This window comes from Antennarius striatus, chromosome 13 (genome assembly GCF_040054535.1).
Source record: "Antennarius striatus isolate MH-2024 chromosome 13, ASM4005453v1, whole genome shotgun sequence".
Lineage (NCBI taxonomy): Eukaryota > Metazoa > Chordata > Actinopteri > Lophiiformes > Antennariidae > Antennarius > Antennarius striatus.
In genome coordinates this window covers 6,039,589-6,062,117 of record NC_090788.1, presented here as the reverse complement: position 1 = coordinate 6,062,117, position 22,529 = coordinate 6,039,589, and the positions used below count along the sequence as shown (strand labels likewise).

General features: G+C 43.2%; 1 protein-coding gene across 1 annotated transcript in view; it reads right to left on the bottom strand.

Moving 5' to 3' along the window:
• Nucleotides 1–22,529, bottom strand: part of LOC137606735 (LHFPL tetraspan subfamily member 7 protein) — a 76,293-nt gene that overhangs the window by 36,136 nt on the left and 17,628 nt on the right. Inside the window, exon 2 of the mRNA XM_068332127.1 lies at nt 21,937–22,075. Within this exon, the coding sequence (XP_068188228.1) occupies nt 21,937–22,075 (139 nt within the window). The remainder of the gene's footprint in view (nt 1–21,936; nt 22,076–22,529) is intronic.

Sequence of the window (22,529 nt, the reverse complement as noted above, 5' to 3'; positions counted from 1 at the left end):
CCTTGACCCGGCTCTCTTCAGCAGTTAACTTGATATATTCATGTGTCGATAGCTGGGATGCAGGAAAGAAAATCAATGGTGATATAATACACTCAAATTAACATGGTACAAACAGCAGGACGTGGAGGAAACCCCTCTGAGTTCCTGGCTTTTTATTTCCTGAGTTAGAAAAGTGAACTAACTGTATAATAAATCAAATAGAAAGTCACTGAGATTAAGTATCAAAACAGTTTATTTCTATTATGTGTCTGAACCACAGGTATGATTTCAAACGGGCAGCTTGGATGGTGATTTTTTGAATCCTAAAATCCCATTCATTTATCATGGAATTTTAATTCTTATTGATCCTCAGCGGATGGCGTTTCCTCACTGCTGCCCTCCACATACCGACACATTGAGAAGAAGAGGAGGGTAGCGTCACCTCTGGCTTAATCACATTCATGGTTCATCCACCTCAGTGATTTGCAAACTGGGTCTTAAGCGCCCAGGGGTCCAAGGCGAGCAACAGCAATTTAAGTTTCTGGGCTTTAATATAGTTTTCAGCCACGCTGGAAGCACTAGGTGACTACTGTCGTAGGCGCCGCTGTCCTACTACTCATCATAACAAGTCTAATTCAGCCAGACAACTTATGATCTCAAATGTATTTCTACAGGAGCAATTGCTGTTTATCATGTTGCCCTCCCAACCCCATTCACTCCCCAGAATATGTTCGGATTGAGATGTTGGGGAGTGATGGGGAAATAACAAACCCCCTCAGCTGGAGCCTGTGGGTGAATGCTGGAGTGGAGGTGGGGCTGGAACAGTGGGCATTAGTGTGTGTGTGTGTGTGTGTGTGTGTGTGTGTGTGTGTGTGTGTGTGTGTGTGTGTGTGTGTGTGTGTGTGTGTGTGTGTGTGTGTGTGTGTGTGTGTGTGTGTGTGTGTGTGTGTGCAACACAACTTGACTGCCAGAACTGGGTCAGCTTCGCTATGCATCCTAATTTGTAGCAGGTAGCAATCGATCATCTTCATTTACCTGTAGCATTTCCTAATTAGCATGAGGCAGGAGAGGCACAAGGGGAGATGTAATCCAATCAACAAAGTCAGTAGTATTCAACCTTTGGAGAGCAAGAATGGTCAAAGTAGGTTTCTTCCTCTGGGAATCAGTGTCATCTGCAGATTCTTCAAGTTAATCCATGTAATAAATGTGGGAAAAGGTCAGTCTATTCAGCATGAAGATGAATACTGAGGACCAGACATTCTCAAATCAAAGCATCTTTTCTCATTTCCTAACCTTGAAAACCATTTTCTCTCTGATGAACTATCTGGCCTGAATGTGGGCCAGTGACATCACAGCAGGAACCGGCTTTGTGTTCACGAGAAGCAGAACGGAATCAGTTGTTGTTGGTTATCAGCTTCGATCTGATGGAACCAACAGTCTCAGAAGGCGACAACACAGAGTGTGTCCTCCTCTTCTCGCTGGGAGCAACTACAGCATCAAGCGCACTCACCCCCCCCCAACATCAACCCATTGATTTATATCTCCTCCTCCCTCCCCAGGTGACTCTATGTCGGTGCTGGCTTGTCCAGGGACGTGGATAGACTCTTAATGCACGTCGCACGCGCACACACTCGCCAGTCTCCCCACCAGGTTTGATTAATTTGGCTCGTAACGTGTGTGAGCACAGCTATCACCGGCATCCAGATGTTCCACATTGTAAGCACCCCCCCCCCCCCAACACATTCACACACCTGCTTTCATCGCTGCCTTTGCCTCCAGTGGTGGAGGATGTGATGCAGCGTGTGGCGTTGTTTTAGTTATTTCTTCTGTGCTTCTGAAAGGAAGAAAGAAGCGTTTTCAAAGAGGCTTGGAAAAGCTGCAGAGGACTTAAAGGCAAAGGAAAAGAGTGGTTGTGTGAATGCACCACACATACACACACACGCACACACACACACACACACACACACACACACACACATTCTCTCTCTCAAAGTAATCGCCACCAATCACACGCTGACACACTCGTCCGACGCGGTGGCGGTGTAGCACCAGCACTAACAAGCACAGAGGAAGACATCTCCAGGAGCCCGGTGAGGAAACCAATTTCCAAGCTCTCACCCTCGGAAAGGCCCGGATACAAATGACCAGCCACGGCGAGCGCTGACAGGAGCCCAGAGTGTGTTCATCACCTCTAAACTCGATCTTATCACCGAGCAAAGCCACCTCCTCTCATCCAACCTCCCAGCTCTGAAAGCCGGGGAGCTCTGGACGCAGCGATGGAAGAGAAATGGCTTCAGGGGAGGGTCAGCAGGAGAAACCCCAAGGCCTGAGAGGGGGCGATAGATGCAGCCGTTGGGACTCAAGACCAAACAGATGATGGTCATGTCATGGATGGAAAGCTAAAGTTAAACTAAACTTCTTGACAGATTAGCCTTTGCTATGGTAGCTCTGTTTTGGTGGCTTTTCATTTTATTAGAGAGTTTGGGTTCCAATCAGGTCTTATTCACTGACTTAAACTAAATTCAGGCCTCAGATTTGATTTGATTTTTTTTACTAGAATCATTTTGAAACTATTTCCAAGTTCCTTTCAGATGTTCATTTGTAATCTCAGTATTTGATTTCTGGCCTGCTGGCAAAAAATCACTGTAGGTCTGTAATAAAAACTAACACATGGAAGCCGCAGAGTAATCAACAGATGCTGGTGCACATCAACATGAGAACACACACACACACACACACACACACAGAGAGAGACATGCAGACGCCCTCGGGGTATTTGCATATCTGAAGCATATGCAACCCTCCTCACAGCAGTTGGAGTTAATACAGCGCTGTATTTCAATAAGCAGCTTCGGTCTGTTTTCTGATGATCTGATGAACACACGCGCTATCGACTTCTCTTGTTCGCTGTGTGTGTTTGCACATGTTGGTGTGTGTAAGTTTAATGTGTTCAAATATACATTAATACCAGGACATAGACCTCCTCCATATGTTGCTCTCAGCCGGGCACAGATGGAGCGAGGGTTCATCAACGTGTTTGTCGGCGGAGGTCTTATGCGTCGGCATCTTGATTCTTTATAAGCTTTACCATTTGGTGGGTATTTTAAAAGTGATGACGCCAAAGCTCCCAAAGACTCTGCAGCAATTATCAGGAATCCCTGAATACACACAGGCTGGTGCAGACACACACACTTTAGAGCATACAAAAAACACAGTGAGCACACAAACTGTGAAGCTCACGCTGGTGGTGTGGGGAGTGGCATCAGCATCAGAAATGTTCTGTGATGTGTGGAAAGAGTCGAGCTAGAGCAGCAGCATCTGTCCATCATCAAAGCTTTTGACATGTTGAAATCAAATGATTTGGAGTTGTTTGAAATGTCACTGAATGGTTTAAAAAATAAAATAATCTTCAACCATTTGAGTCCATATTGTCACAAACCTGACCTCAGCAGGTGGACATCATTGTGCAAAATCGTGGGTCATTATTTCAGGCACCTGCAGCATCAAAGTATTTGCACTGATAACAGATGACTAACACTGAAGGTTTTTCCACTGACATTGCTGTTGGAAGGAGGCGGAAAAAAGATGAGCGATTGCATGGAATTTAAATCCTGGGATGATCAAACTTAAAGTGAGAAATTAACTAAACATCCCAGCTTTTAAAATGAGTGTGGATCAAAAATTAAAGATTACACCGCATTACACGCTGATTAAACATTCAGCGGTGTACATCGGTTCTCTGATTCTGCAGCAGTTTTTTCAGGTGCTTTCATACTTTTATCTAGTCTGGAGTCGGTTTAATTCGTTGTCTGCGTGCTTTAATGTCTGCAAAAGATGTTATTGTTTAGTTGGAGGAGCGCTGAACGAGGCTGGACTATGAATAGCGAGCTGTTCAGTCGACACCAGAGCAAAAAAACACCTTTTTTTTTTACCTTCGAGCGCTGTATATATGCAGCTTTTCAGCTGTATGACGTTTTCATAAAACATGACCAGTCATATCGACTTGATTTTTCCCCATTCGTTCCTTTTTGTTTCTTTGTTTACTTCACGTCATTCTTTTCATTGCCTCCTTCCATTGAGCGTCTCTGCACACGTAAGGAGCCGCAGAACGGAAGGCGTGAGAAGATACTGAATAAATTTGGGTTAAATAATAAAGGCAGCCATGACACAACATCAAAAGAAAGCCGACACTCTTTTTTTTTTTTTTTTGCTGGTTTTGTCTTGTTATTGCAAACAAATCTGCCCGTACTGTGTGTGTGTGTGTGTGTGTGTGTGTGTGTGTTTGTGTGTTTGCGGGGTGGTGCGGCCTGTAATTGGCAAATAGTAAATGGAACACTTCTGAAGCCAAGTACAGGCCATGCTGAGTTGACGGGAAAATAGGACCATCATTACAGAGATGATAACTACTTAGGAAATAAACGTGAAGGTGTGTGTGAGTGTGTGTGTGTGGGTTTGCACTGACAGACTGTGTGTTTTTGTTGGATAGATTGTGTGCAGCCAACGCTAGAGGCCAAACAAAGGAGAGTTGTTTATCCATCTTTGCTTTATAGGCACTCCACTGCTGCACAATGAGCTCTCAGCGGAAACTCACACACTCTCTCTCTCTCTCTTTGACACACACACACAGACACACAAACACACACACAAATTGATAGGGTTGTTATATGGTTCATAGCCTTGGCAATGTTTGACAGGAGGTGTGTGTGACTGGTTTTGACTGTACATGACAGAAAGAATTGGCATCAATGCCGTCAGCTGGTGGGGATAGGACGCATGTGTTTGTGTCTGCGTGTGCTTTGCGTGTGTGTGTGTGTGTGTGTGACAAGAATGACAGCTTTCAGATGAAGTGTGTGTGACGTGCGTCCATGCATGACTGTTTCATACCAAACACAGGTAGGAAGGTTTGCCTTCATGCAAACGGTGTGTATTCTCAGACTGTGTTTATTGACCTCGGCAGGAGGGGATCTGTCTGCAGGGTGGCATTGAACCCACTCTGCGGCCCCCTGCTCCCACCACCGTGGATTGGGTGTCAGTGTTCACAACTGTGACGAGAAGATGAAGCAGAAAAATATGCAGAAAAAAGAAGAGTGAATTTCTGTGAGGGCAGCAAGGTTAGTCTTCGTCAGCTGGAGGTGCATCTCCTGTCTGTGTCTTGCAGCTCCATTCAGGGCTGTTTGGTGACAAAAGCAAGGACAGGGTCCGGCTATTTATTACATCTGATGATTGCTAACAATAAGTGCGGTGATGTTTATATGAACCGTGGCTGTAGAATGATTGCTGCATTGTACAGGAACACAAACTCAAACACAAATGAAACTCCAGCAACAGCCTCTGCAGGGACGAAGCCGTCTAGACAATATAAGGGAGTGAAGGCACTTTCAGGCAAGGTGTGTTTACAACTCTGGGCTAATATAAAACTTCATTTAAAGGAAAAACCACTTGAGATGAACCATGTCATTTTAAAAGGAGTGCTCAAGCACAACTATGCAGAAAAGATGGATGTTCATTTTGAAGGCTAAAGGCTAACCAAGACGTATTTCTACAGTCTCTTATCTATGATATCAACAATCTGGCCTTTAGATAATGTTATCAACGTGTGTCAGATCCCTGCATCTGACTTCAAAATGTGTGTGTGAAGGTATCCAAGGGGAGGCGAGAACAAGAATGAGGATGCAGTTAAACTTGACACACACACACACACACACACACACACACACACACAGATGACCACAAACCACATAGCAGGCCTGACTACTCGCCCTAAACCACAACCTGATGCTGAAAGCAGGGCCTCATGTTCAGAAAAAGCAGAGAGAAACCCCAAAGGAGGCTAAGAACAAAGTGCAAATTCTGTTTTCATGCATGAGAGCATAAATAAAATAAACCGCAGTAAAGCGCTAAAGCAGAATAAACAAAAATAACCCTTTCTGATCAATAATTGGAGGTGGACACGCGGGGGCGGGCCGACAGGCTGTGAGGGGCTGTAAGTTGATTATCCATCAGCACAGGGATTATCCCTCGCCATTCATCCTGTGTAGTGAAAACTCGTCACCCGGATAGACAAGTGAGAGCAGAAAGGTAGGAGGAAAGATCCGCTCCAATCTTTGACTTAGAATAAAAGCACCGTCCCCTCTGCTCCTTCACCTCCTCCCTGCCTTTGTTATTCCCTGTTTAATTCAAACCTGTGTATCTCTCCCTCTTCTGACTCACAGGGGCAGAAGGGAGGCTCAGATTTCAGATCACTGGCAGGAGAGTGACATCACGGCAGTGCCAAGCCCACTGTGCCGGATCATCAGAGAGAGGATACTGGCATTGAGCGACACTCACACCGGCCATGCATAAACATGAAAACATAGACAAACAGGAGAGTAAAGGGATATTTAAACTAGTAGTACCTGTGTGTGTTGGCGTGTGTGTGTGTGTGTGTGTGTGTGTGTGTGTGTGTGTGTGTGTGTGTGTGTGTGTCTCAGCGAGGGAGCGTGTTTGCCAGTCATATCACAGAGAGCGCAGTAGTCCCACACCTGCCAGCCATGCCTGACATCTTTATCCGGGCAGACTGCCCATCTCACCCGAAACCAACGCCCATCCAAGTCACCTCAATCAGGGGTAAGATCACACACACACACACACACACACACACACACACACACACACACACACACACACACACACACACACACACACACACACACACACACACACACACTCACACACACACAAACACAGTTTACAAGTCAAAATCGGTAGTTAATACTTCAAAAACATGCCAGGAATGTACCATTACATTTATGGTTTTGTTGTTTGCCAAAACAGTAGCATGCTCTAGGATGTGGCAAAACCTGAGTCTGGTTCAGGAATGTTGGAATGTCATTAGTTCTGTTTTGTTATCAACCACGGATATGTTAGATTAAAAGTCAGAGGGTGACCAGCGTCAGTCGTGTTCCTCCTCTGGGAAAGATGTGAACGTCTGAATAATGTCAGTCGATTCATCTTGCGTCGGTGTCCTCATGTATCAACAGACATGAAAACCGATCTGCTCCTACAACGTCAGCATGATTCATCTACTGGGAGCTGTGAACGTCCCCATAGTTATTAAGTTATTGCACTCTAAAGCACGCTGCATGGCTGGAAACTAACTCTGTGCTTGTCAAAAGGCAGGTGGCTGTGCATGGTACTGATTAAAAAGCTGCAGGCATCGACATACTGCAGTATCATTATTATTTATCAGCTCCTTATGGCTTGTCTCACAAACCCGGGTATACGTGCATGACACTGCTGCAGGTGCATACAAACACACGGCACAGAAACACGGATAACCAAGATGAACATCTAGCATCTGAAGTTTTGGGAATTAATCAAATTCAAACAGCTGAAACAAGCCTACGAAGCAGAGATGCTGGATTGGTACTCTTGAGAAGATGTTAATTATGCTGGATTTCTCTAATAGAGTCACGCTGCAACAATTAGAGACAACAGAGATGCAGAGTGCCGATGTACAGAGCTCATTACTCATGCAAACAACACAGCTCTCACGGGACAAGGAGATTAATGGCATTCCTCTTATAGCACATATATATTGCACTTGTAAAATGAAAATGCATGGCAGGACCAAAAGGGAAAACACATGCATGGGAGCTGAGGGCTGCAACATACTTTCACAAGAATGAGAAATTATCAAACAAAAGTGAATACATGTAAGAAAAAAAAAAAAAAAGAAGATCGGAGACCAAAAGGAGAACCTATATAAAAGAAGTCCTGTGTCTTCAGCAGGGGCAGGACACCAGGCAGACGCATTTCAATTTCAGAGAGTTTCAAGGAATCTCGGGGGGGCGACGAGCGCGAGGAGAGGAGATGACGGGAGGAGGGGCAGGAGGGAAGATGAAGAGGCGATGCAGAGGCGGCGGGGCAGGGGAGCAAAGTCAGAAGAGGAAGAGTTGAAAGGAAGAGCTAAGGATCAGAGGAAGAGAGGGAAATACGTCGTAAGAAAAAATTGCATGCGTTTCCTTCTGGTCGCGTCTCTCTTTAGTAAGGTATTAAGGTGGCATCTGCATCCGCGCTGAAACTCTGCTGGTCGCTTCTGAAGCATCTCTGATCTTTTCTTATCTCCGTCTAAAATGGCTCTCCAATCTAAAGATGAGGTGGAAGTCACGATCAGGTCCTCTGGCAGACAAAGAATATCTGTCCTTCCGCTGAAGGCCTTTCAGTCGCTGTTTGCTCCTCCAGATTCTGTCAGGCTGCAATTCTGTTTGAAGGCAGAAAAACCTCAAAGTGCTTCTCATCCACGGCAGTCAGATGTTTTTCTTTTTCATAATATTTTAATGGTTCTGTCAGGATTGTGTGAATACTATATCTCTCTTCATTCATTAAAAATGCTGATTGTCTTCGTGACCTTTCTGGAGAGTCATTGACTTCCTCTGGCCTCTCCATGCCCAGACTGTGTTAAACAGTCCGGCTATAAAAGGCAGAAATGATGGAAGGACTGGGGCGTCAGTGTTGCTTCTGTTTCCCATTAAAGCCTTATCGCCACTGCAAAGACCTCCCCTGTTTCCACACTGACAACTAGGCGTGTATAATTCTAACATTTCATCTGTAAATCTGTCAAATACTATTACAGTACTGAATTTATTTTAGTCACTATCAAGCTATATTTCAAAACTTTACTGCAGATGCCCTATTTTTAGTCTATCTTATTTTGCATCCTATCAAACACTACTGTTTTATTCATGTGCTTTATTAATAAAATACCAACTTCTAACTGTTCTACGCTTCCCTTCTGGGATTTTTGACTTCCCTGCAAGATTTTTCTGCAAATATGAGTCTTCTGAATAGTTTTACTTTCAGTTTATAAGTTGAGAAATAAAGAAAATAAAATGTTCTGGGTGAAACTTTAAAAGTGTTGAAAAGGATGATAGCAGACGAGATATGAAGATGATGAGATATGTTAATATATGCAATATGACGATGTCAGAAGACTATAGAGCTAGGTAGCTTTCGTCTGCTTTAGCGTGTGGCTTGTGTTGCAAGTTTTTCATACAGTTGCATAAATATCTGGATCGGAGATTTTTTTTCTTACAATGCTCTAAAAGAGACTTGAAATATAGTTATCTGTAGTCCCAGTCCTCAGGTGACACTGATTGCCACAAGCATTGTCTTATTTTAGGCTGCTAAAGCACTCCGCTTGAACATTTTGTTTATGGCTGAAGGGAAAACCTTCAAACCTCTGTCAGAATCCGAAGAGTCCCTAAACCTGACTGGAAGAATGTCTTTTCATGGTGTGGTTGAGAGGGGTATTGTGTCTGTGCGTGTGTGTGTTTAGAGATCTTTTTGTGTGCACCCTCAGCACTGTGTGTGAATATGTGGTGACAGATTGAGGGTGCTGGGACTGTCTGGGTGAACGATCACGCTCTCCCTCCCCTAGCTGCAGATACTACTCTGCCCCAACCATGAAAAGAAAGAGGTGCCACTGATTTCCAGAATGTGTCTACATGGTTTTGTGTCCTCGGTTTGTCTTCCTTGTTTGTCTTCAAACAAGAAATACTTTATGTCACACAGATAGTAAAGAAGCTTTGCTCGTCTGCCTTAAATTGCTCATGTGTGGCAGAGAGAAAGAAAAGCAATTTACCTTCACTTCCAAGACCTCATATCTTGTCACAAGAGGCGGTAAAAAGGTATAAGACTGGTCGACAGCTGCATTTCCTCACTAAATGTACGCTGTATGAGAAATGGTACAATGCAGAGCTGAATAAATATAATTTTTCTGCAAAGTTTAATGTTACAGTTCCTGCATCAGCATTGATTCTGTTAACTTAACAGCGACTTTTGCAGCTTGAAGCATCAGCAAGTTACGATTTACAGTAACAGGAGCTTACAGGTTGAAATGAAGTTCAAGCATTTTTCTCTTGCCTCATCTAAGATAGCAGAAAATCTGCAGATGCAATCCTTAAAAAATCCTCAAAAGATGCTATTTATCAACAGCATTAGGCCGCGAAAAAGACTCTGACAGCCAGTGTTTCTCAAACTCTGCCAACAATATACTTTTTTCTCAACTTCCCTTCTTTCTGCCATGCTTTGGTTAGAACTTGAGAAACAGGGGAATTCCAGCCATGATGAAAGAGTGCAGCAAACTCGAGAGTATAAAGGGCTCGGGCGAGCCAAGAGACCTGCTAGACAGGGGAAATCATTAATGCATCAAAGGCCGTCAAAATAATGCAGTCTAAAAGTCTGTAACTGTAAACACAAGAGATGGCGTGCATCTCATCCATGGTCGGGCAATTCAGCCCTGCTGACACAGTAACAGCTCCTACTGAGGTTGTTTGCATCGGCCTGTCAGCGAGGAGGGATAATGGGCAAAATAGCTGCATGGATTACAAGATTAGACTGTACAGTCTTGACAACGAGAACTCAAATAGACATTCAAAGACTGCAACACTTATTCACAGAAATATAAAAAATATATATATAATCATGCTATCACAATGAACTCCTACTCCAAACGTGGGTTTAAATTTTTGTGTTTGTTTTTTTTTTACCTCATTGCGTCCGTTCATTTAGATGATATTGAGTTGAAAGTATATAATTTGATTAATTAAAAACCTTGTGAACAATTATCTTTAGAAAGCTGAGCACTTATATAAAAGCTGAACTAGCATTAGCACTTTAAATGTCTGTGGCCCACAGCCAACCACTTGTGGGCTGAACATGTGACAAATTACCTTTTTTTTTTAAAGATACCTGGAACACCCAGTAATGAAGCCTAATATTTTGGGGGCATTTTAACCTTTAGTTGAGAAAACTACTGAAGGTTTGCTGACAGGAAACATTGATAGAGAGAATGAAGACATTATGCTAAGAGGCCATGGTAGTGCATGGTAGGAAAGACCAAAAACAACAGTCATGGTTCTTCACATAAGGAAAATATTTGTGTGTTTCTTTACAGAAAGTCCATTAATTCCATGAATGACAATCAGACCACTTGAAGTTCCACTGGTGACAACTGAGATGGTTTCTATTGCAGATACTAATAATAAAGACAGACAATAAAGGGTGTGGTTGAGCGATGTAGCTATCAGTGTGATGTCACTGAATTCATGTTTCGCATCACGCCTGCAGCCTCGTCTTGATCCGTGGTCACACGGCGAGAAAAGTGAGATGAACAGTCGCCGGAAACTGGGCTTTAATCCAGTTGATCCCAGCCTGGCTGCTCACCTCATCCGTCTTCCTCTCCTGTCTGTCTGCTGCTGTGAGGTTCCCGCTTTAGACTGTAATCAGAGAGGCGAGCGAGGTGAAGGATACGCCAGGACAAAGAGAAGGAAGAGGAAACGCATCCTTCTCCCTCTTTCCCCTCTCCATCTTCAGAGAATACACTTCCTCGCTGTAACAGATTAGATCACGAGCTTGAGAGCTTTCATTCCATCAGTGGATCAATCAACACGAGTCCAGTGAGCATCCCAACACACACACACACCACACACATACAGGACATATCAATTAGGTGTGTGACTGTGTCTTTGGCGTGTGTTTTACAGAGTCGCGCAAAGTTGATTAAAGGTTGATGTCATGAAAAGCAAACATTATTCATTGTTGCAGTAAAAGGTCAGCTGCTGGGGACGTACACAAACTCATACATCACAAAGAACAAACAAGCATACGCTGAGTTGTTGTTACAGCAATCAAACACTGTCTGTTTTTATTAATCGACTTCTATTATGTTGACAGACTAAGAAATTATAATCAATTTCAAGTATTTTTATGCCACATGTTTATTAAATATATTTATTACAGTAGATGACATGATCTGATTCCTGCTCCGTGCTGTAGGCCACATGTCAGTTTGATTTAAGGTAAACATCTTCACACACATCAAGAGCTCCAGATCAATAACCAGGGATGAGTGGATCAGAAGGTGAATCATGACGACAGATTTCATTACAAAATTGATTGATTAAATCAATCGGATTGCATGTGCATTCAATATTTTCCACACAAAGGGGCCAACACGTGTACGTGTAAGCGTGTGAACTCAGCCATGTCTGCCTGCCTGACTGGTGATTGGTTAAGGGCTCTACATGAAAAATAACGGATGACAGGAAGTTCACAGATACATGCACATAAATAAATTGAGTATATGATATTAAACACACACACACACACACACACACACACACACACACACACACACACACACACACACACACACACACATGCAATGAGCTTGTCTAATTACAATAAGTGCCATCCATCTTTTGTTGTTATTGGATGATATAGCCCGTAGTCGGAGTGGACAGACTGCTGACAATTTTAATTTTCATTAGTACAAAATGTGAAAACACTGAAAACAGGTGTGTTTTTGAACACTAAATTCTTTTTGTCTTACAGAAAGAATCAAACCCCCTTAAATAAACATACACGGACATACCAACATGCTAATTGTTTCAAAAGTACCCAAAGTTAAGCAAATAAAGTCAAGCCTGTTAGAGCAAAAAGAAATGGTAGCAGCGAATCAACAAAGTCAAGTGAAAAGTGTGACATTATAATAGCAGAACCCGACACTGCTGTGAATATGATTTCCTGTCAGTCTTCTTGCCGTCAGCCGTCAGAAAAATCTGATGCAATCATCCTCTGAGTATCTCTCATCATTGGTGCTACAATACAGCACAGTGCAGCATGCAGTAGCATAGCATAGCACTGTATAGCACAGGATAGTCCCGTTGGGTCTAGTCTAGTCTTGCTTGGTGGTTAGTATAGCATCTCAGGTGATGACAAGTTACATATCTGAAGAATCATTTATCTTCCCGTTAGACACCTACACTACCTCTACTGCAGCTCAGAGGTGAAATAACAATGACCCCAATTACATCTTTGTACCGTTTATACAGACCAGTGAGCTGTCATAATAATTACAGACTGAAAGGAAGACCAGGCGTATAGTTTGAGTGCAAGCGTGTATGTATCTGTAGCAGCTACAGCATGGTAAACCCTCCGTGTTTACAGTGAGTTCCAGACACACCCTACTGGAAGACAGGAGGGGGTTCCCCTTGGTGGGATGGGGGAAACCCAGCATGCTGGCAGCCGCATATCCTCAAGCTGGGAGCGGCAATTCTGAGTGACTGGCAATGCAGAAAAGGGAGGTTTCATGTAACACTGCAGACTTTAATATGACATAGCATAGCATAGGATTGTACAGTTATGGATGCTACAAGGATATAATAAATTCCCTCAAGTGTAACTTCCTGAACAACAGGAAGTAAAAACTTTCAGACCTTTGGTTAAAGCAGGTCACTCAGTCCTTTCGCTCTTCAACATTCTCCCCAAATCCAACCATGATCTGTTCTCCTCATCCGGCTGAGTGTGGATGTACAGTCAGTCCCAGGCTGCCTGCTGCTACTGATGAAAACATTACCTCTGCTGCTCCTGAGACCTCAAACAAGTCCAGGATCAAGACTGTCATTCAGGCAGAGCAACAACATAAAAAAAGCTTTTCCAAGCTCAAAACCGTATGTTTTCTGTCTTCGGGTATATTTTATTATCATTGTATAACCAGAAAATTATTACTGTTTATTGTTCTCAATATTATAATTGTTGTAGTTGTTTTTGGTGGTGATAATTTTGCAAAGGTGGACTCTACTGAAGACATAAAATCACCAGCAATCATTGCTGGAAATTGATTGCAGTTACACAACTCAATAACTGACTGGATATGAAAATGAGTCTAAACAGACCAAAAACAATTCCGGCAAACTTCACCAGAATCTTTGAAAGACAACAGATGGCAGGACATTCGCTGTGCATCACAAAACACATGGTGGCAATTCAGACAGTTAAGAGAGATAGATAGATTTTAAAACACACACATACACACACATCTGAAGAATGCAAAATATAGTAAAAAAAAAACAAAGACATGCCATTTTTTGTATATATTGCACAACTCAGGAAAAAAAAAGTCAACATTCTCATCAACTCTTAGCTAGAAAGGAAGAAAGTTAAATTCCTAAGGGTAAAAGAAAGGTGCTCAAAGTCTTGAATGGTTTTTGACTTTGCTCTTTAATTGTTTGACTCCAAGGGCAATCGATGGTAAATTCCTCCGTACATACTTACACATGGCCCTCACATGCAGTGTTTTCAGTTCGCTCAGCAGAGCGGAGAACATTCATTTTCCTCATGCAAATGAGAAAGTCATAAACACAAGCAAAGCAATAGCAATTGAGCAGCATTGCTTAATCAATCACGGTGCTGGTGTGTGTGTGCGTATGTGTGTGACAGGTACTGGTGTCTCAACGTTTCATATTGCCTACAAAACTAATTCCAAACAACACAGATGGCACAAACAAAAACAAGACAACACAGCGAAGGCTCTCACTCATCACTGTGCACTCAGGAGAAGCCTCTGAGCGGAGGATCAATCACTGCATGAGGGGGAAGAGCATAAAAGCATGTGAGAAAAATGGAACTGGAAGGAAAGACATGCACTAACACATATACAGACACACACACACACAAACACACATATACTCGCCTAAGTGTGTGTTTACAGTTGAGGGACTACAGCGGAGGAGGAAACGAGCTGCAAACCAGCAGCCACAGACACAACAATGAGTCATCCTGGCTGTTGTTCACATCAAACACACACAAGTGGGAATTCCTTGGAGATACACACGCATGTAGTATCACTCTGACCACACATGACCCCCCCGCAACCATGACTGTAACCACTAATGCACACTGGATCTGTGGTGAGTCTTTTATGCTATCAATCAAATTTGATTGTATTTATGGTTTAATACTGTAAAAATGCTTTTATCACAGAAGAAAACTCAAACAAGTTATGCAAGCAACTCATGTTAAACGCTCAGATAGGGATGCTCACTAGCCGAGCTGGTGTTACGAACTGAACCATTGTGGTAGTTTCCTTTGCAGTCAAAAGATGTAAATTTGAGATGTTTCCAAAAGAAACCAGTTTATTAGATGTGAGTAAACCTCAGATATTATTACATTATTTCCTACTAATATGAGAAACATCCTCAGAGAAGATAATAAGAGATACAGAGTCACGTCAAGTGCAGGCATATTAAAAGAAAGCAATATGGGAATTGTTTTCTTATTACACCATCCCATAAATAAGAAATGGATACTCTTAATTTCCTCAGCCTCAGCTGTTTGTGATCATTATACAGAGATATTACAGAATCACACTTTTCAAACTACAGCACACAACATCATTAAAAGACAAGTTTCTCCACAAACAGCAACTTCTGGTTTCGGCAGTTAAGTAAGGAAGCGGCCCTGAAGTGTAGGATCCAGCTTCCACCTCATCATACCCGCTCCCAGTCGCAAAATGAAAAAAGTAAAAGAGGCCTTCAGAGGTGGAGGACTCATGCAATATGCATGGCCAGTAGTGCTTTGACTGTGTTTGTGTGTCTGTGTGTGTGTGTGTGTGTGCGTGCGTGAGTGCGTGCGTGTGGGTTCGGAGGGGGGCATTCAAGGCAGGATGATGGAGTGGCAGAAATATAAGGGAGCCAGGAAAGGAATAAGAAATAGCAGAACACGCTTTGAGTGCTGTGACAGTTCTCCTCCGTCTGACAGGAGTGAAAGGACGGAGACGGACCACAACAACAACAAACACGGGAAAGTCAAAAAATAAAGGGCTGCGATTCCCTCACTTCTCTTTCTAGTCTGCCTCTGTTCACCATCCTCCTTTCCTCTGTCAATGTGTCATTTGTTGCTCGCCGGGTCGACTCAACTCCAGAAGGTTTAACCTCGCACCACCAGTAAGCGTGTATGTGTGTCTATATGTGTGTGTGTGTGTGTCTTCATAAGCAGAGCTAATCAAAGGGATTCCACTACATAGAGAAGAAAAGAAAGCTTGATTAATATTGGATATAACATTTTTATCAGAGGGAAAACTTCACTGGGTTTCTTCTGCTCTTCAAATCAGATGAGGAAAATATCAAAGTGAGAAGCACAATCAAAATGTCAGTCTGAAAAAGATGTTAATCTAAAAAAAAAAATAAAAAAAAACTACTTCAAGACAAAGTTTGGATCGGAGGAGGCTGTCCGGTCAAATCAAAGGAAAAGCAGACGAATTGAGCAGGATGAAAGTTTAGTCTTAATTACAGCCAGGCTCTAATTGACTGCTGGAACCGGTTGCTGTGGTTTTTCTGGGTGATGTATCGGCGAGCGAGTGGAGGCACGCCCGTAATTACAGCAGACATCAGGGGTGACCAATGAGCACGCAGAGCAAACACAAACACACAGACTTTAATTCATAAGCAGACATTAAGCCTAGTTCATACATTGAGGTGCATTTGCCTGGATGAGAAATGCTGTAATAAAGCCGTTCTAATGAATGAATCAAACGTGTTGCATGTTTGCAAAAGCTTTGTCAAGCTGAACTGTGTGCAGATGGAGCGGCCGCCTCGCCTTCCTTCGGTAAGTATTAATGATTTCTGTGCAAAGCTGCTCTTGTCCTGTTTAGTTAATGAGATTTGTTATGAACCTGCTGTGTGAGGAGGGAGGGGAGCACCAAGTGGCAATGGCAAGATGTGACCAATCACATGACCCTCAGCAGCAAAATTTAGCTCTTATTAATAAAAATGTGATGCGTGCATACGCGCCAAGCCACCAGCGTTCATACACAGTTAGCGTCTTTTGTCGTCGCAGGTGAAGAGGTCATGATGTCAGCATCGCTGCGTAGCTAAACTGGATCATCCGCACATGCAAACTTCACCAGAAGTTCAGGAGAAGAAGCTAAATCGACTTCCCCGTCCTTGATTTCTTTAACTGATCGTTGAGATTGTGTCGAGAACAGGTTTACCCTGCAAAGAAGTGCATCTGAGGTGTGTGTGTGTGTGTGTGTGAGAGAGAGAGAGCCCTCAAGCTAACCAGTTCCTGATGAAACAGAATGAAATATCAGCTATCGACAGATAACAAGCAAAAAAGTGGTTTGGGGTGCTGACTGATAGAAGCATGCGAGCGAAAAGGAAGAAAATCAAAAGTGGACGGTGGATGGACGGGTCCGAAAAAAAAGGAGCATGGATTAATTCTGACCGCAGACACAGACAATTAAATAAGAAAGAAGAATGAGGGCCCGAGCAGATACAAGAGATTCCTTGACCTGAAGTTGCTCTCCTCACTCAGAAATCTGAAAAAGTGGATGGAAGCATCTATGTTCTGTGTCTGGAAGCAGGGAGGAGATCAGAAATGACTGTAACCATCCTTTCTCATGCTGCGATGGAAGGAAAATCATGGAAACCTTAATTGTTTGAGGAGTAAATTCAGATAACAGACTGCTGTGATCCAGCCCAACATGGAACAGGAATTCATCCGTATCTGAGAAGTGATTGACAGCTGGCACAGGAACCATATGGGCAACGCTGATGCAACGCTGGAAAAAACACAGCGGGTTCTTTGATGAGAGCAACATAATATTTTCATCATTATGCTTCACAGGACATCTGCATAGCAGCTTTGCCCAGGGGAACGCTGACACAGCAGGCAAGGCTTCCTTAGCATCAGCACATTGAAACTGGATGTGAGAGTGTATGTTTTATAAGGGAACACACACTCCGCTTTTCCTTTCCCAGTAAGCCAAGGTCGGCTAAGCGACCATTGGGGGACTCTCTCTGATGGAGATGCAGATAAGAAGATACAGTTTCAGAGGGAATCTTCAAAAGGAAGCATTCACTGGGAACAGCTGGGGTTGCACAGAGTTCAGCTGCAAATTAGAAACCTTTTCCGCCCAAAGACGGTCCGCTGAGGACGATAACATCCCTTCAAAGTCCATTTCATTCATTCTGCTTTGACAGCAATTTTTCTTTTTTTCAAGAAGAGCATCTCATCTACAGCCGCTTATCGGATTTGGCCTGTTAGAGACTATCCAAGATGGCTATGAGGAAAAAGTGGGGTACACCCCTGATAAGACGCCAGCTCATCATGCAGTCACATGAAGGAAAAACAAGCAAATTCACACACGCTCACACAAATGGACACTTTCGAGTGATAAATTCCTAAGATGCATCTTTTTGGAAGTGGAAGGAAGAAATGCAGGGAAAACAAACTCCACACAGATGGGATTCAAACCTGCAACCTTCTTCCTGGGAGACAATAGTGATACCGACTATGAAGTTTATGAAAACAGGAAATCAGGTTTACTCACAAAATGATAATTATCTTGCCATTAAAATATTTTGAAAGAATTATTATTATCTAACATAATAATCTTATGTCGATGACTAAGATTTTAAGCTACATGTTAATACGGCCAATTCAACATGCTAAGAGTAACCATGTCGATGCACTAGGTACCAAGTTTTTAGTAAATATAAAAAATCATGACATGACTGGTTCTGAGTAGAAACTCCAAATATACATAGATGTACTGTATATTACTCTACTACTGCCTGTGATGGACAAATAACACGGCAACAGCACAAATCTACACTTGCAAAATCAAATTAGTTTCACTTCTACCTGAAGGGTAACAAATGTTTCTTCAAAAATATTGAATATTTCTCAAATTACAAGATCCCTTTTGTCGCCAGTATGTCGTTTGTCATCAAACAGTCCTGAGTCAGACTCTTTTATCCGATTCCTGTTTACTCGTTTTATCATTCAATGTCACAATGAAAAATGAGAAACTTCTCAGACTGAACAGGTTAAAAAAAAACAAAAAAACGTTGATTCATGTTTCTTTCACAAACAGAAAAGCACAGCTTTGGGTGTTTTTCTTTCAAGTTCCCCAACCAAACAACTCAAGCTGAAACATTTTTCTCTCTACCAACATTTTTTTGAACTTGAACACTATCGCTTGCAGTCAAATCAATAAAAATGAGAAAACAACAGCCAATCAATGAAGCATATATAATCCCCAGCGTTTTTTTTTTTCCCCCCTCTGTGAGAGCATAATACAAATTGCCTCCATATGTTAATGGTGCTCTAACCCCGCAGGAAACTAGCTGAGATTAAGTCTGTGTGTGCAGCAAGTGCTTGTACACTCAGTGGAGTGCGACATGTCTTCAGCCTTGAACAGACAGCTGCACTGCCGCGATCTCCCTGAGCGTTGTGCCATGATGAAACCCCGACCGACACTCAGCTGCTTCTGTCAGTCGGTGAAGGACAACAGTAACGTTGTGCATTTATTAACCCTGCAAAGTATATGAGTCTGTGCCGCATCCCTTCAGTCAGCACACACCGAAAAGAGCCGTTCAGTGTCCCGTCCACTCAGGAGAACAGGCACGATGAAATATGCATGACAGGAGTAAAAGCTCCCCACCTTAGCACACAGAAATGTTCTGCCTCCCACCTCTCTCAGAGCGTAAAACATTGATGGCAGCAATGCTCGGCGGGGCAGCAGCTGAACCGTCGGATGGAGAGTGGAGCTTCACCGGTGGTGAGGTTACCAAGTTTACTTCTAATTCTGGACGTCACCCACGGGACAGCAGAGCAGAGAAAAAGCTGCAGGGTTTGGCCTCTCAAAAGATTTCTCCTGGGTTAACCCAGTCCTCAGCTGTGTTAGTGCAAGAGGGCTTTAATTGGGAGGGACCTGACAGCTGACACGTGAGGTAATAATGTGTTTTTCAAACCCTGGGTTGTGCTTTCCGCTACTGTAGGCGTGAGACGATGTTGCTGTAAATGGAGACGGCACAAGATTTCTCTTGTAAGTAAGATGTGTGTCCACGATGAAGAGGGGACAAACATCTGCAAACATCTGCAAAGTATCCGCGAAGAGCAACTCAAGATTCCGGCTCTATTTCTGCAACCATAGGTCTATGTAGTTACAGCCTGAAGGTGTCAGCCTGAGCTTCTCTGAGGTAAATTTGCAACAGATACACACATGAACATGTGCACACATGCACACACACATATGCACATTGGCATCGCTGTACTTGTGAAAAGATTAACTCTATTTCACCGATCTAACAGCTCTAACTGATCCTTTAACACTATTTTGTGACCAAATAACTACTTTGTAGGCAAAACATTTTCTTATTGTTAGTATAACGCTGAAATAAATCTGTCTTGCGTCTTGCTTTAGGAATGGTTACAAATTAAAGTCATAACCTTTTAAACAGCGTGTCAATGTGACTAAAAGATCGTCCTTTACTCTCATTTAATGCATCGCTTGCTGAAGTCACCAAGCGAATTATCATCGCTTTTGGATTTCTCTTGTAGTTTTTTCTCCCAGCCTTCATCAGTGGAGCAGCACACCCTCTCACACATTTTTGCCTCTCAAATAACAAGGGCATCAAAAACAGCCTTGAGTTCCGCTACCAAGGAGAAGCTGACATGCAGCGTCTCGTCAGCAGTTCATTCCTCCCAGCCTAGAAGAAATACACACCCTCAAAAGCCATACTGATAAAATGCACACACCACAAAGGAAGGCATTGTTTTTAATCTAGTTGCTTCCGCTTATCAGTTTTCTGTGGTCGTACACAAACACTCAAAAACATGCAAAATTTGCAATGCTGGGAAAACAAACACTCTTCTGATCTGCCTTCCTCAGGGCTTTGTGGGCTCTCTGTGAAATCTTCATCTATCAAGACTAGAAGTCGACCTGGAAACAGAACAAAGGCCCGGCTCCTCGCGCCTCGCTATCGTTTACCGAGACTGGCACACAATGGAGCACAATTATGCAGAACACAATTACACCCAGAGATGTGCACACACAGACACACACACATCCATCGCAGACTCTTGCTTCATCGTTGACTCCCGTCTCGTCTTCCTAAAGCAACATTGATCCAATCCCGGAGTCAGACGGAGAGTGTAAGTCTAGCCATCAGCAATAAGCACCACTTTAAACACACCATTAACCGTGCCCTGCGAAAGTTAGATATATCAGTAAACATTTAACCTACTCCGTGGATTCAGCTGTAATTACACTTGGTAGAACGCTGGGATTTTAATTAGCTACTCAATATTCTCAAGGATAGAAGCTATGTAATTGCTGCTAACGCTAAATAAATGAGAGAGGGGAAAAAAATAATGATTAAGGGTTTGAGGATCAGCCGACTAGAAGAACTGTGTGGGTAGATGAAGCGATTGAAAATCGGCAGAACAAGGCATGATGTGAGGAAAATCTCTGATACTTAAAATCATTCTCTGATATAGCTCACAATAAATACAGATACGCTGAAGCGCCCTCTTCTTCCTCGGCTATCTTCGTCAACACCACCAAGTGTATACGGATTACCGCGATCTAGATGTTACATTCACGCGTTAGTGTGCTTTCGTTTGCTGAATGGCACTAATTGGCACCAAGTAAAGACGAGGGTTGGGGAGAATCTCATTAGTCTTTGTAAGTAGAGTCTTGCTGTTCACTTTGTCTTGCGACAGAAATAGATTGTACACAGCATTAAGTCAAATTATGTTATCTTCAGTCGGGTAAATGAGCAGCAGGAGCATCAATGGTGGGAAGCCTGGGATGTGAAGCTGCAACACATTTAAGAACATAAGCTGATAAACCAGGCAGGAAACACATCCATACAGCCACAGAAGAACGTGTGAAGGTCGCTACAGAGCGGCGACTGTATTGGGGGGGTTTTAATGCCCGGGCGTTGACATGACTTTGCTCTGTTTACGAGGCTACTTCTCTGTTTGAGTGAAAGCGGCCGCCTGATAAGTCGCATGTAGCCCTGAACCAATGACCTGTGTTAAGAAGGTATAATTGTCTTTTTATTGCAAGCTCTAAATCTTTTCCGCGCCTGCACAGATTCAACCCAACAGGCTCCACATATCCTCCGGTTGCTTAGCAGCCAATGCACTCAAGTTGTTCCTCGTGTCCTTTTTGTTTTTGTGACTGATGGGCAACAAAGTCAGCTCTTGGTTTCCTGGTTCTTACTATATCTCTTTCATGAGATAACATGCAGCAATTATGACTTTTACCCAGAAGCAGGACTTTATCAGTTCAATCATTGGTATTGGATATTGACGGAGTATCAGTACGACATCTTTACCAACCTGCAGCCATCTGCATGTATCCGGCCAAAGTGCAGATCCTCCTTTCGCATCCTCCGCTGGGCAGGAAGATGGTGATGATGGCCAACAGGGAGCTGACAGCCAGCAGAGCGCAGCCTCCTGAACAGAGCACCGCGCTGGTCTGAGGAAAACAAAACAACAATTCCACTTTAGCTCCATTTATCTACTGACAGAACACCGGGCGCCGCACCATCTGACACTCATGCATTTGCACATTTTCACAACAACAGGGGGCAGATTTGGAATCTGTCACCGCCAGCCGATGTGTACATGTTTAAAATCCTGTCAGAGATTTCACACTCTTCAACCGACCCTAAATCTGAATTATGGTGGGGTCTGATTGGGTAATCTCTTGGTAAAAAAAAGGTTAATGGCCCTCTAATCTGGAAAACAGCACTCCATGAACAAACAACAGGCTGCTGTCCCGATTCATTACATCCATGCTTAATCACACACCCACTGAGCAACAGGAGCAAACAGAGGCAGGAGGCTCTTTCACACACACAACAGACGCCTTCAAAACTTTTAATGTTGAGTTACGTCTCTATAAATGAGTCCATTTAGGTAAAACCATA